The sequence below is a fragment of the Micropterus salmoides genome, unplaced genomic scaffold (assembly GCF_014851395.1).
Source record: "Micropterus salmoides isolate LMB-PRFRI ecotype aquatic unplaced genomic scaffold, ASM1485139v1 Ms_hic_scaffold_7, whole genome shotgun sequence".
Classification (NCBI taxonomy): Eukaryota; Metazoa; Chordata; class Actinopteri; order Centrarchiformes; family Centrarchidae; genus Micropterus; species Micropterus salmoides.
The window spans coordinates 20,571-33,787 of record NW_024044459.1 but is presented as its reverse complement, the minus strand read 5'-3'; the positions used below and the strand labels follow the sequence as shown (position 1 = coordinate 33,787).

General features: G+C 41.2%; 1 protein-coding gene across 1 annotated transcript in view; it reads right to left on the bottom strand.

Annotated features, from left to right (window-relative positions):
- Positions 1-12,835, bottom strand: part of LOC119892061 (protein FAM189A2-like) — a 55,765-nt gene extending 42,930 nt beyond the window's left edge. Inside the window, exon 1 of the mRNA XM_038704145.1 lies at positions 12,784-12,835. Within this exon, the coding sequence (XP_038560073.1) occupies positions 12,784-12,795 (12 nt within the window). The 5' untranslated portion in view covers positions 12,796-12,835. The remainder of the gene's footprint in view (positions 1-12,783) is intronic.
- Positions 12,836-13,217: the final 382 nt, after the last annotated feature.

The following is a 13,217-nucleotide window of genomic DNA, read 5'->3' as shown; positions in this document are numbered from 1 at the left end:
GCTGCTCTTGGTGGGAACTGTTGGGCTTCTGTAAATAGCATCATAGAGTACGGTCTAGACCTGCTCTTTTATGAAAAGCGCTGTGAGATAACTGTTGTTGTGATTTGGCGCTATATAAATAAAATTGAATTGAATTGAATATGACCAGCACCTGTATTGTTTAGATCCAGGTAGTCCTCTGTACTAGCTGGAATGAAAAATTCAAGGGGTGCACCGTCTGATACCGCTGCTAGAGGAGGGAATTTGACGTAGATGCATTTCTCAATACTTGTTTGTGTTAACGGCACCATAAACAGGTCTGGCTCTGACTTGACGCACTCTTGTGACAGGCTATGTACCAACGACATTCTCGTTAGAAAAGGTCTCTTGTCTTCTGACGTTTTGTCGACTTGCTTCTCCTTGCTTGTTTATTTTTTCTAGTCTTAGTATGGGTCTTTTTATTTGTTGTTCGGCTACGCATCTTTGGTGGGGAATTACCTCTTTTCCCAGGAGGTCGTTTTATTGGTCGGGGGGCCACAGCCACTATACCCGACCCCTCTTGATGTCTGTTCATGATGTTAGTAATAACATCCGTAGCTATGTTTTTAGCAGCTGTCTTTAAATGAGGGGCAACAAATGTAAATCCTTTATTGAATAAGGGGAATGCTAATCTAAACAGGCCCCTAAAGATACCCCCTAACCCTGCACCATACTGAGCACCGAGGCCGCTGTATCCTGGTAAATCGCCACACGCTGTATAATATGCAACATACTTGTCCGCATTGTGAGCATATGGATGGTTTGCTCCTTGTCTAATACCGATATTTTACAGGTCAAAAGTGTAGCTTTATTATCACTTTGCCGTATGTAAAAGGGATATGTTGATTCTGATCTGTCTTGAGAGAAATCTCAATACTATCAATGTGTGTTTTGCAGTACTATTGTACTATTCTTAAAACAGGGACGTAACTATCCCCTACCGTCTGATGATCAACAATATCGGTATAAACAAATATATTATACATCCCTACGTTAACATCGGCAGGATGTGGTGCCAAATATGGCATCTGTGTCAACACTGTGTTAGTTTGTGGCTGAAATCTAAATGTTGCAATTCCCTCGTGAGTTTTAAAAGCCGCTCCGGGGATAAATCCCAACATTTGTGCAAGTTTTCCTTGAAACGTTAATTCTACGTCTCTGTTGATGTTGTTGTAATCAAGCTCAATGTGACCCATGTCGTTTTCAGATAAACAACTGTTTAGTTCAGCTATTATCTGTGACATTGTATAGAATCTCTGTGTCGCTGATAGAACTATCCTCTTGTTGGATTTTTTATCAAACATGACAAATTTTGAGTCTTCTGATGAAAACGATTTCCATGTTTCTGGATATTGTATTTCTATCAAACCCACCTCGTATGCTGATTTAAAGTTTAAAGGCTTGGATAGTTTTGTTCTAAAGTTTGCTATTTTATTGCTCGGGTAAAATAATGCAGACGAGTTGCTGGGCAGGGTGACAAAAACATCCTCTGTATCCATTTATACGTGTGTTTGTAATCTGCTAAGGTAGCTGAATGACCTGTTTCTCCAAAATCCACAAGTTAAATTTATCTGGCCATCCGACCCATTTGACTAACACCATGTCCCAGCCTTGCCTTTTCTTTCTAGATAAAATCTTTTCTATTTTAAATGCTTTGTTTTTATCTATAATAACTTTTGCATCTCCTGCTCATAAAATGTCCCTTGTAATATTTCACCGTCATAGTCTTTTAACCTGTAAACAGGAGGGTCCCTTGACACGCATTCCTTTACAGTGAAATATTTCTCAGTATAATTTTGCTCATAACCTTTTTTAAAAGGGCCGCGTATTTTTGAAATTCTTACAGTATCGTCCACCTCACATTTAAAACGAATTACTTTTTTATCTTTTGTTTTATACAAGTTGTTAAATACGATATCTTCATTGTCTTTTGTTACATCAATCGGTTTCATTTTAATACTACGATGATAACTATGATTGTAGGAGATGACTAAATCCTGCAATATATCTACGTATTGTTTAGAATTATTGGCTGTTAAATAACGCCACGTTTTAAATTTCAGAGTCCTGTTAAAGCGCACTACTACAGATGCCTTAGTCTCATTTGATGTGGTAAAGTGAACGATACTATTCATTTTCATTAACGCCTCAAAATCTTTGTTTAAGAATTCTTTTCCCTCGTCTGTTTGAATTTTATGCAGTATTCTATCTTCAGCTAAGATATCTTTAAAGGACTCCTGTTACGCATTTACCACTCTTATTTTTTAAACAACGCACCCATGCGTATTTTCAAAACAAATCTATACACGTTAATAAATAGCGTACCCCGTCATTTTCAGTAGAATAAGCGGATATGTCGACTAGATCTATCTGGAATTTCCAATCTATTGAATTCACTAAAACCTTGTTTCTCTTAAAATGCACTGGATCTGTCTTGTGTAGAGTATAGGCATCTTGCTTTATGAGCCAGTTTTCTACGTCTGAATCTGTGTACCGAACCTCAGTAGTGTCAAATATGGCCTTTTACAGTTTTTGCATGCCTCCGTAACCCCCTGCATTTTCAGTCACATAGTATATATTTCTCATCTCCTCCTCCATGATCTTTGTTACAAAGACTGACGCTTCAACGTCTGTGTTCAAGTATTTCCAGCGACATACGCAACATATCCGTCAGCAATGATTACAAGTATACACTTTTCAGAAAATCAGTACAAGCACCTATATTTTTTCATATCAAGGATTCAGTTAAGCAATACATCACATCAGCAACATCGACATGTTGTTTTCTGGTTAGCATTAAAACACTCAAATCAATGCTAAAAGTACAAAAACAAAACACATGACCCATATGAAAATCATTATCGTTCACAGGAAAAACATTTGCTATATCGAGTAGAGTAGATTTCACATCTGCATATTTATCCGCCGTGTGCACAATACACACATATTTGCATAGCTTTTTGTTGCAGTATATCGTATAAATAATGAGCTACGGTTACCTGTATAATACTGCTAGCAGTAGTGTTAGGAGATGTGTCCTTGTTGCAACAGTCCAGAGTATCCAAACATGCACCCTTAAACGGCTTGACCCTGCTCTTATCCTCTTCTGATTTTTCTTCAGGAACGAGAAATGTTAAATTTCTTTGTCATAGTCATCCACCCATGAGTTATCATCATCCCGTAGTAATGGAAAATATTTAGGGCTGCTCGATAGACCCTCACCCGCTGCACATGTCCTCGTAACTGCACAAAACATTTTAATTAGAACAATGTCACCGTCAGCCCCGTCCTGGAGGTCTTTGAGGTTGTCTGCGGTGTTGTTTGTTGTTCATCTTGGTTGTCCCCAGGACCAAAGAGTTTTCTTTTGATCCCTACATAGCTAACAAGGTTTATACCATCTGAATAATTTATCAATGTGCGAGAAGATTTCAAGGGTTCTATCCCATTCTCCCCACTGGACCACAAAGCCGGTGCTGAACCACGTCTCCCACTCTTTAGATGTGATAGGGTAGCCTTTTTGTTACTCTGGGGTTCCCATCCTGGCCTTTTGAATGATAGAATCGTCCTTGCACAATCTAAAAAACATGTAGGATTCTGGTCGTAGACTTCAAGGTCTGTTTCTACATGATAGAGCTCTCCCGGCATAGAGCCGCACCATTGTGTGGTATAGACTCCTTTTGAAGCACTCATATCTTTACAGACTTTGTTTCTGAAGTAATTCCAGTCTTTGGCTGAAAAACTAATGGACGGTGTGCTTTCACGAAGAAAAATTTCATCAAGCTCTCTTGCATGATTGATGATTGAAGATGAACTGATCCGTGCTCAAACAAGAATCCCGACATTCTAAAATCTTCCACTGCCCATTCAAACTGAGGCGCCCAAGCCTTTCGGTCCAGAAAATCTAACACCTTCATGCAGCGTCGGAACCGTGTAGCAAATTCACAGCCGCACTGGCAGAGCTCCAGAATATGCAGTGCGGCCGGCTCACACCCAGACACACTACAAGTGCGAGGGCCCGCCCAACTCTGCTTGCAGCTTTAATTTTAATAAAATTTTATTTTTTTAAATATTTTTTTATATCATTTTTAATTAATCAGTTATTGATCAAAAATGTGCACAACTGTTACGCGCATCATGCGTATGCACATTCACATGCACGCCTGGCCTTTATTTACTACTAGTCCATACTTCAATTATTAAACAATTCCTTTCTGCAAAACTCTATCATTCCTTGCTTTATAAATATTACACATCCTCCTCCACTCCCCTTTGTCTCCACAGATGGTATTATATCCTTTAATAACAAAATCTACTTCTGACTTAAGCCATGTTTCTTGAACACATATGATTTATGGTTTATAATCCCTGAAACTCCTGACCGTTTGCTATTAACCTTCTTGCATTCCACTGTAGAATAATCAGCTTGTGTTACCTCCTGGGTCTCCCGCCTTCCCATCCGCTTCAAGTCCTGTTTTGATATGCTCCCAGCAACACTCTATTGAAATAATATTTTTGTTTGTAAAATTGGAATAAAAACTGATGAATCTGAAATATTGATAAAATATCAAATATATTTTTGCGTTTGACCTACGTTTACTCGCGACCCCTGGGTAACTCTGTCAGTATCAACTCTTCCCTTTTGACCCTGGACTTTCTTCACTGCCTCTGCATAGCTCGTGTTGTTAACTGGTTTAACTTGCTGTATTTCCATAGCCCTCTTCCTGACTTCACATCCACCATATGTTACCCTGTGTTGACCACCACAGTTACAACATTTATCCTGCACATTTTCCTGACATTCTTCCACTCTATGCTCATCTTCGCATTTGGGACCACTGCTTCCCTTTACAAACCACGGCTATACGCACATACCTCTGGTATTTTTAACAGCGAAGTGGTATTTGTTGGGATTAAAACCTCCTTTCACAGGGCACTATAATGTGAAAAATTAAGCTTAAGATTACAATCACAATACCAACTCAGCGTTGTGATCAGGGGTGGAAATGAACTTTTTGGCTCACCTGCCAAGGTGATGAAAAAATCCACTTGGTTTTTTTTTACCAGCTAAAATAATAAATTGCCTTTTGTGTTACATATACATTTGTTTCCATCCTATTAATTGAGTAGTAAGGTATTATGTCAAATATAAACTTAAAAGAGGCCAGAGTGAAATTTGAAACAAAATTATATTATTGCTATTAAAAGTACTTAAAACATAACAAAACATTTTTTTATAAACTTACAAAATGCTTATTATTCATTCAACTTAAATCTTATCACTGCTCACTCTTGTCAGGCTTTATCACTTTCTACAATCACCCTCTTCTGGCCTCCTGGTTCTGACATAGTCCTGGTGCCACAGCATCACAGGTTTTGTGGGATCAACATTTTTTATACAGCCTATGGATCATTCTCCTTGATCTATGGGGAGGACAGCAGGACCATTAGAAGATCTGACAGTGTGTCAGACACCGACTGGACCGCCAACTACCCGCTAAAACAAAACAACTTTTGTACTCAGCTCCTAACACTAGCAGCTTACACGCTGCCTTATTTCACGGGGGTAGTGCGCCAATCTGCTGGCTCGCTGCACTGCATGAAAAGTATGGAGCAGATTTTATCCGCCTCTGAGCAGGAAAGTTGGTGACAGACAGAGACAGAAAGACGAAACAATACGTTTGTGAAAAGCCACAGACACTTTCCGTGCGGATCTCCGTATGAAAGTGGCTACACTCTCCCCTCCCATTCCTGTCGCCTGTCCCCTAACGCCCACCCCCTTACAAATCTACGCCAATCAAACGTGTAACACGAAAAGAACATAAACAACAACCAATGAACGCCTCTAATCCGTGTGTTTCGCGATTTTAGATACCTTGGTACATCGGGAACAAATTTAAGTGCAGCACAACAAACAAGTCTGCTGCTAAATACCATCAAATATAATCAACTGACATCAACGTCATCAACTGACCCCGCCCTTACGTGGGGAATTTAATTTTAATATTTTACCTCTTGATAGAGGAACTAGAGCTACTTCACCGCCGGCGCCGCCGCATGAGGTATCTCAGGCTGAGAGAGGACCCTGGCCAGGTAAATACAGGGGAAAGTAACTAAGAAACGTTACATTTTATATGTATTTAGGTACTATGGGCTTCCTAAAGCCAACAACATAATTTCATATTTAAAGAAAACCTAACCTTACTTAAATATTACATCATCAGCTAAAGCAAGTTGAATAGAAAGATATACAAGCCTTATCTAACTAAGCTCTCTACACTTAATAACAGTTGTTCTTCTCCTTGTATCCCTACACCAGCCCCGGCCCCTGTACTTCAAGATAAATTTGAGAGTTCCTGTGCTGGACAGGTTTTTTAACCTGCAGGACACACGGCCGGATTTCCAGTTGAGCAGGGAGGCCCTGGGAGTGCTACTAGGCCTCCTACACCAGGAACGGAGACACGGATGGGATTGAGACCCTGGTGTTTCTCTTCTGGCTGGCAAGCGGGGCATCATACAGGATGGTCTCCAGAGTGTTTGCAATGCCTCGATCCACTGTCCACCGCATCGTCCACAGAGTCACTGAGGAGGTGGTGGCCATTCGCCACAAGGTCATACACCTACCGAAGACAGGGCTGGCAAGACACAGAGCCTTTTTTAAAGCAGCTGGAGCAATCGACGGCTGCCATGTCCGCATCAAGCCACCGAGCGGCCCTGATGGTCAGTGCTACAGGAACAGGAAAATGTTTCCATCCATCATCCTGCAGGCTGTCTGTGACCATCAGGGCCGCTTCATTGACACCTACGTGGGCTGGCCTGGGTCGGTCCACGACTCCAGAGTGCTCCGCTACAGCCCACTGTACAGGAGTTCACTCTACCCCCCCTCCAGGGCATTTCATCCTTGCAGACGGAGGGTACCCGTGCCTCCAACACCCACTCCCCCCATCACTCCCTACAAGAGACCAATACAAGGTGTGGGAGCCCAGCGCTTCAACAGCCATCACTCCAGGGCACGCTCCATTATAGAGCGTGCTTTTGGGATGATGAAGACCAGGTTCCGGGCCATCTTCCTGCAAGCGCTGGAGGTGCACCACACCTTTGTACCTCACGTGAGTATTTTCTTTACTGTACTAATGAGTAAATCAACAGACTGATTCATCAAAAAGCATAAATGTTTTTTTTTTTTCAGACTGAAATATATTTTTAACCATTTCAGGTCATAACAGCATGTGCCATCCTCCACAACATCTGCCTTGGGGCTGGTGACATTGTGGCCCCAGAGGATGAGCCTGAGGAGGACGAGGCAGAGGATGAGGGGGAGAACGGTTTGGAGACAGTTAGCGGTGCTCCCTGGCGTGACCAGCTGTCTGCAGAGGTGTCTGCCTTGGAGGAGATGCCCCCTGACCACCAATATTTATAATAGGCAAGTAAAAGATCGGTAAATTCCTATTCATATCCTAACAATTTTGCCTGTTGAAATATTTTGTAGATTTATTTTGTCAAAATAAGAGTGTGAATTAGTATTTTGTGTGCACTGCCTATTATTTTTGCCTCTTACTAAAACATCTTAGTGAAGTAGTTTATTTAGTTTATTTTTCGGCCAGTCTCTCTAGTAGAGAGAACAGCCTGTCCATCCTCTCTCTACTCTCCTGTGCTCTCCTCTCTCTGTAACCTCATGTCTTCCTTCAGTAGCTGAAGCAGCGCATCCTCTCTGTCCCTCTTTCTCGGCTGGCTCTCCTCCTCCTCCTCCTCCTGGTCACCCACTGCAGCACTTGGCCCTGGTGTGTCCTCAGGGATAGAGGCAATTACGACAGGTGCGGTGGTGGAATGCCTCTGTCCCAACACCTCATCCATGAGGACAAACCAGGGCCAAGTTGCAGCAGTGGGCTTCCCCCCTACACCCTCTCCTGACCCTGGACACTTGCAATCCTAAGGCACATCACAATCATGGTAAATAACAACAGCAGAAAAACAAATTTCAGCAACTGTGTTTATTAACGTGCATGACTAACATGAATGAAATGAATATACAACGTACAAGGTAAATCTATGTATTATATTAAAACAGGGTTGTAAGATCACTGCACAGTGAACGAGTTATACAAAAATGTATACAGAATATATCAATTTCAAATCATACATACATACTTTGTATTTTTTTTTTTTATTGTCCCACTTTTTTTTTCGCTTGGAGGGAAGTCACCTTCCCCCACAGGCCCATTTTCTCCAAAATTCATAGAGAAACAAAAGAAATAAAGATAAGATAAGATAAGAAAAACCTTTATTTGTCCCATAGTGGGGAAATTGCAGTACATGGTAATTGTGTGAAGACACAACAAAGGGCTGCCCCATTTACTGGTTGTCTGATTGTTAAAGGCTATGTACAGGATGGCGGCTCATTTAACTGTAACTTTAAGTACATGATGATTAAATGCAGATCTTGCGAAAGGGCTATTGATACTTAATTACCTCCAAGCCACGTTGGCAGAAAACTTTGCCCCGGTGAAGAGGTGGTCGCTCGCCCCCCTCAATTTAATAAAGAGGGCAGTTTGCTCCTTGCTCCCTAAAACAAAACGACATAGTAACTATGTAAGCTTTATGCTTCACATCACCAAACAGTAAGCAGCATAAATCCTAGTTACATTAACCGTGTATTATATCCCAAGGTTTTTGTAACCGTTACTAACGTTAACGGTGTGAAAACCAAGCAGGGTTCACAACCCGTCTAACGTTAAAGTAGTCTAACATTATGTGGTAACGTTATTTTCATGTAAATAATATTAAGTATGAATGATGTATAATATCGCGACAATCTCGGTAAGACGCAGGTCTGACTCTGAACCTCTTCGATTTAAAGTGAAGACGTTAAAGGCTTTATTTTTTAGGTTGTAACTTGCCCACCCGATTTGCATTTAACGTTAACATTAGCACATCAGTAACCTCAGGTAACGTTAACTTAACGTTAGCTCGCCAGTTAATCACTTAACTCACGTTAACTTCTTCCACAAGACAACACATTGTGCTTTTATGCCTCGTTATTTTTACATTTGTGTAGTTGGCTTTTGAAGTGAGTTGAAATCCAATACTTACATTTATAGGTAAAATCCGGGGGGCTCAACTCCACAGCCACAGCCGACGCCATTATTTACGCTGGGACAATCAACCAGCGCGCAATGAATGTCAGGATACCTGGGGCTGCGAAGGATCCAGCTGTTGGATCCTCCAAACGGACGAAAAGAAGGCTGCATTTGTTGGCCGCATTTGAAGGAGCCTTCGAAATGGGACAGCTAGTCGCATCGACTGTGACGTATTCGTCTTCAAATGCAGCCTTCGAAGGATGCGGTCCCTGAATTGAGACACAGCTTGCGACTCCCCAGTAGAGACCCCGTGTAAGCAGTGAAATATCACCTTTCAACTTAAGAAAAAGAAAGACATGAACACAAACTGCAAGTGTTGGGCATATCCAATCCATATAACGTTACAGCATCCGCTGCCGCATTTCTAACATTAAAATCCGCCAGGTCCCTGCCGCCGCTCGACTGAGGTAATGTTTAGTTTTACCTTCTGGGGAATCCCTCAGCTGCTATGTTAACTTCATACTCATATGATCCACCGTTTGAAAGCTAAAATCCTCGTGATTCGACCAACGCAAACCATTTCAAGATACAATCACTACAGCGGGTCCAATCAGCGCCTCTGTCAGACCAACCGGTACAATCAAAAGTGACGCGACTCACCTATGAAGCCTCACAGTAACTTAATCCACCGATCGATTATATTCCAACAAAAACGTTACGTTGTCAAGGGTCCAGACGATCCAATCCAATAAAAACATTTAGTCCAAAACACATTATTCCATCAGTAAGGAAGGGCCAGCCACTGTTATTTTGTGGGTAGGCTGAGCCAATTGCAAGCAATTGTGCCGATGACTGGCACTTCCTGTAGCCAATAAAATTCTGAAAATAACGATATTCAGCTTTAAGTAGGAAGTTCATATTCTACCAGCAAAAAAACACGTCTGCGTCGAGCTCCCGGCTAATACGGAGCGATGCAGCAGCTGCCACCAAGGGGCGGAGCTGTTTTAGATAAAATACGCCAAGACAGACACTCAGAAAAACCTGTGTCAAATAGTCATTTTTCATGGTATTGGTATGAAATTTAAACTAGGACTAGGTAGGCCCTACAGAGTTTTACAGCTAATAAGTCCCAGCTGTAGTTGTCTGCATGCATTTGTTAGCAAGCATTTTCAAGCAGAAATGAAAAATATATTAGTTTTAGTGTGTTTAAACTTCTATTAATCAATTCCAGTAGCACTTACAATCATTTTGGGTTAGATATTCCAGAGGGTTATCTTTCAGAGAAGCCCAAAACCATGCATATACTCCAAATGGTTCAAGAACTACATTCATTTAACTTTGGATATGCCTTGAATAGGCGTTTTATATAAATTTTAGAGTTAAGAGGTTAACTGAAAGGTGGCTCGGGATGGATGAGTCTGTTACAAACTCCTAAAAAATCCTAAAAGCACTTCTGAACTGTGTGTCCATGCTTACTGCAAGGGCTTTTCAAAACATAGGTTTTTGCTCTGTGTTCTTTTTATATTGTTCCATTGCATTACCTACTTAATTTAAACAATAGTAATCAGTGAACAGGAGCAAGACTATGCATGGTCATTTTAGTGCACATAGTAAAAGGAAAGCTTTTTCAGCTTCAAGGACTTTGCTGTTAAGTTAGTTTTTACAGGAGTGTTAAGGAATCAGGGTTCTTAACTCACTGTTGGTTTTAAAATAATCAGAGTGTGACATTTTGTTTTTCATTTCTCATTTTAGCAGCACTGCTTCTGATTAGTTCTTCAACAACTAACAATTTTATTATTGATTGATAAATTCAGTCTGATGGAAACAAGTTTCACTAGTTTGTTTCTGTGAAATATAGAAATGACAGGATATCTTACAAGTTTTGATAATGATTGTTCAATAAAGAAAACTAATTTGACATGTTTTTTAAAGTTAGTAGTACTCAATGTAGTTAAGGTACTTGCCACAAATATTAGTTCTGGGGTAAATTATTTGAGTTTTATTAAGTCAATGTTTTTGAGTTAGTAGTAATTTAAAAATGTTGAACAAGAAACTAATAAATATTGAGTTCATAGAACATGAAACACTGGGGTTTTATACTTGAAATTATTTATTTCTGTCAAATTGTTGCATTAACTAAAAATATTTGAGTTATGTTAATCAGTAATTTTATCTAATACTGTAGTAATCAAAAAGTAAATGTAACCCAAACTCTTTTGAGTTTATAAACACAAAAAACTTGTGGCAACTGATTGCCTAATTTTTTTGAGTACTGCTTACTTATTCGGGTTTACAGTGTCGAGAGGCTAATCCTGTCACATCTGTCTGTGGCCCCTGGGTAAACCATCACTGGACAACTTTCAGGTTGCTACCATCCAAAGGTAGGAGTGTAAGACGCCATCATCGAACTGCTTCACAGTGCCTACGCTCACCTGCACAGGCCAGGTAGCATTGTGAGAGTCATGTTCATTGATTTCTCCAGTGCGATGAACATCCCCAGCCTGTTCATCTGTACATCTGGACTAGAAGCTGGGCTGGGCTAAGAACACAGAGGCTGTGCAAAAGAAGGGCCAGTACTGACTCTAATTTCTGCGAAGGCTCCGGTCAATCTGAGGAAAACCAGTCAGACCAGTCTGTGGTAGTGAGTGCTATTTTTGGGGGGGAAGTCCACACCAAGAGAGTCAACAAATTCATCGGGAAGCTCATCGGGCCCTGTCCTGGGGGTGGTGATTCATTGGTGGAATGAGTCCCCCATTACTGCACTGGAATTTAATAGCCTTCACACACACAAGGTATTGACAGGAAAACAACGCAGCATGTAATCTAATATCAGTGTTTGTAATTTGATCTGGTTGATCAGCCTCACTGTTGGAGCTGGAATTTGTTAGAATATATTTTATAAAATTTTAAAAACAAAGTTCTTCAGGAACCAGTATCGAAGTCATCTGTACAGGTATCAGTATGGAAAACATTTTTAATGATTATATATTATATACAGTATATACAGTACATGTTAAAACCTTTTCTCTGTTCTCCCTGGGGCAAATGTAAATGTAAATGCTCCGTACTTGTATAGCGCCTTTCTAGTCTTTTCGACCACTCAAAGCGCTTTTACACTACATCTGCATTCACCAGTCATACACTGAGCCTAAGTGCTCAAACAGAAACTAACATTCACACTCATTCATACACTGGCGGAACAGCCGCCAGGGGCAATTCAGGGTTCAGTATCTTGCCCAAGGACACTTCGACACGCAACCAGGGGGAGCCAGGGATTGAACCGCCGACCTTCCGATTAACGGCCAACCCGCTCTACCTCCTGAGAGCCACAGGGCACCATTTATTTGTTCGGTTAATAGAGTATTTGAAAGAAATACCTATTTCTAAACACTTCTTCCTATTTGTCTTTACTTTATCTAGGTCTAATTTGTCCAATCATGTGCCACAGACAGCCAACAGTGTGTCTGATGACTTCTTCCCCTCTACCTGAAGGAGAGGTAATCAGTGGATGGAGTCCTTCAAACCTTCAGACTGCTGGCTCTCCGTGGAACATGGTGGGACAGTCCTGATTAAATGAAAGTTTAAATCCAACTTTGTTCCTTTTATTATTGATTTTCAATTTAACAGCAACACAAAATTGTAATCTATGCAATCACCGCTTTACAGAAGGAACCAAAACTATGTGCCTTACCAGTAGCAGCATGGGCCTTCTCCATGTTGTGAGGCCTACGATGCCTGACAGAATGACCTGGTAACACATGGAGAAAAATAATGTACAAAACACAGAACTATACAACCAGACACATTTATCTAAAACAGCGATTCTCAAAGTGTGGTGCGTGCACCCCTTGGGGTGCGCCAGCTGCCTCTAGGGTGTGCTCTTAAAGCTCTTCATGGCCTCTCGCCTTGTTATATTTCTGACCTTTTAGTCCCATACGCACCAGCACGTACCTTGAGATCCTCGGACAGAGGTCTGCTGTCTGTTCCAGAGTCCCGACTGAAAACTAAAGAGGACAGAGCGTTTGCTGTCAGGGCCCCGAGGCTCTGGAACAGTCCCAAATACCCCCATCCCACCTTCCAACACATGCAGGCACGCAGGTGAAGAATTGCAAAGTTTAACCATCC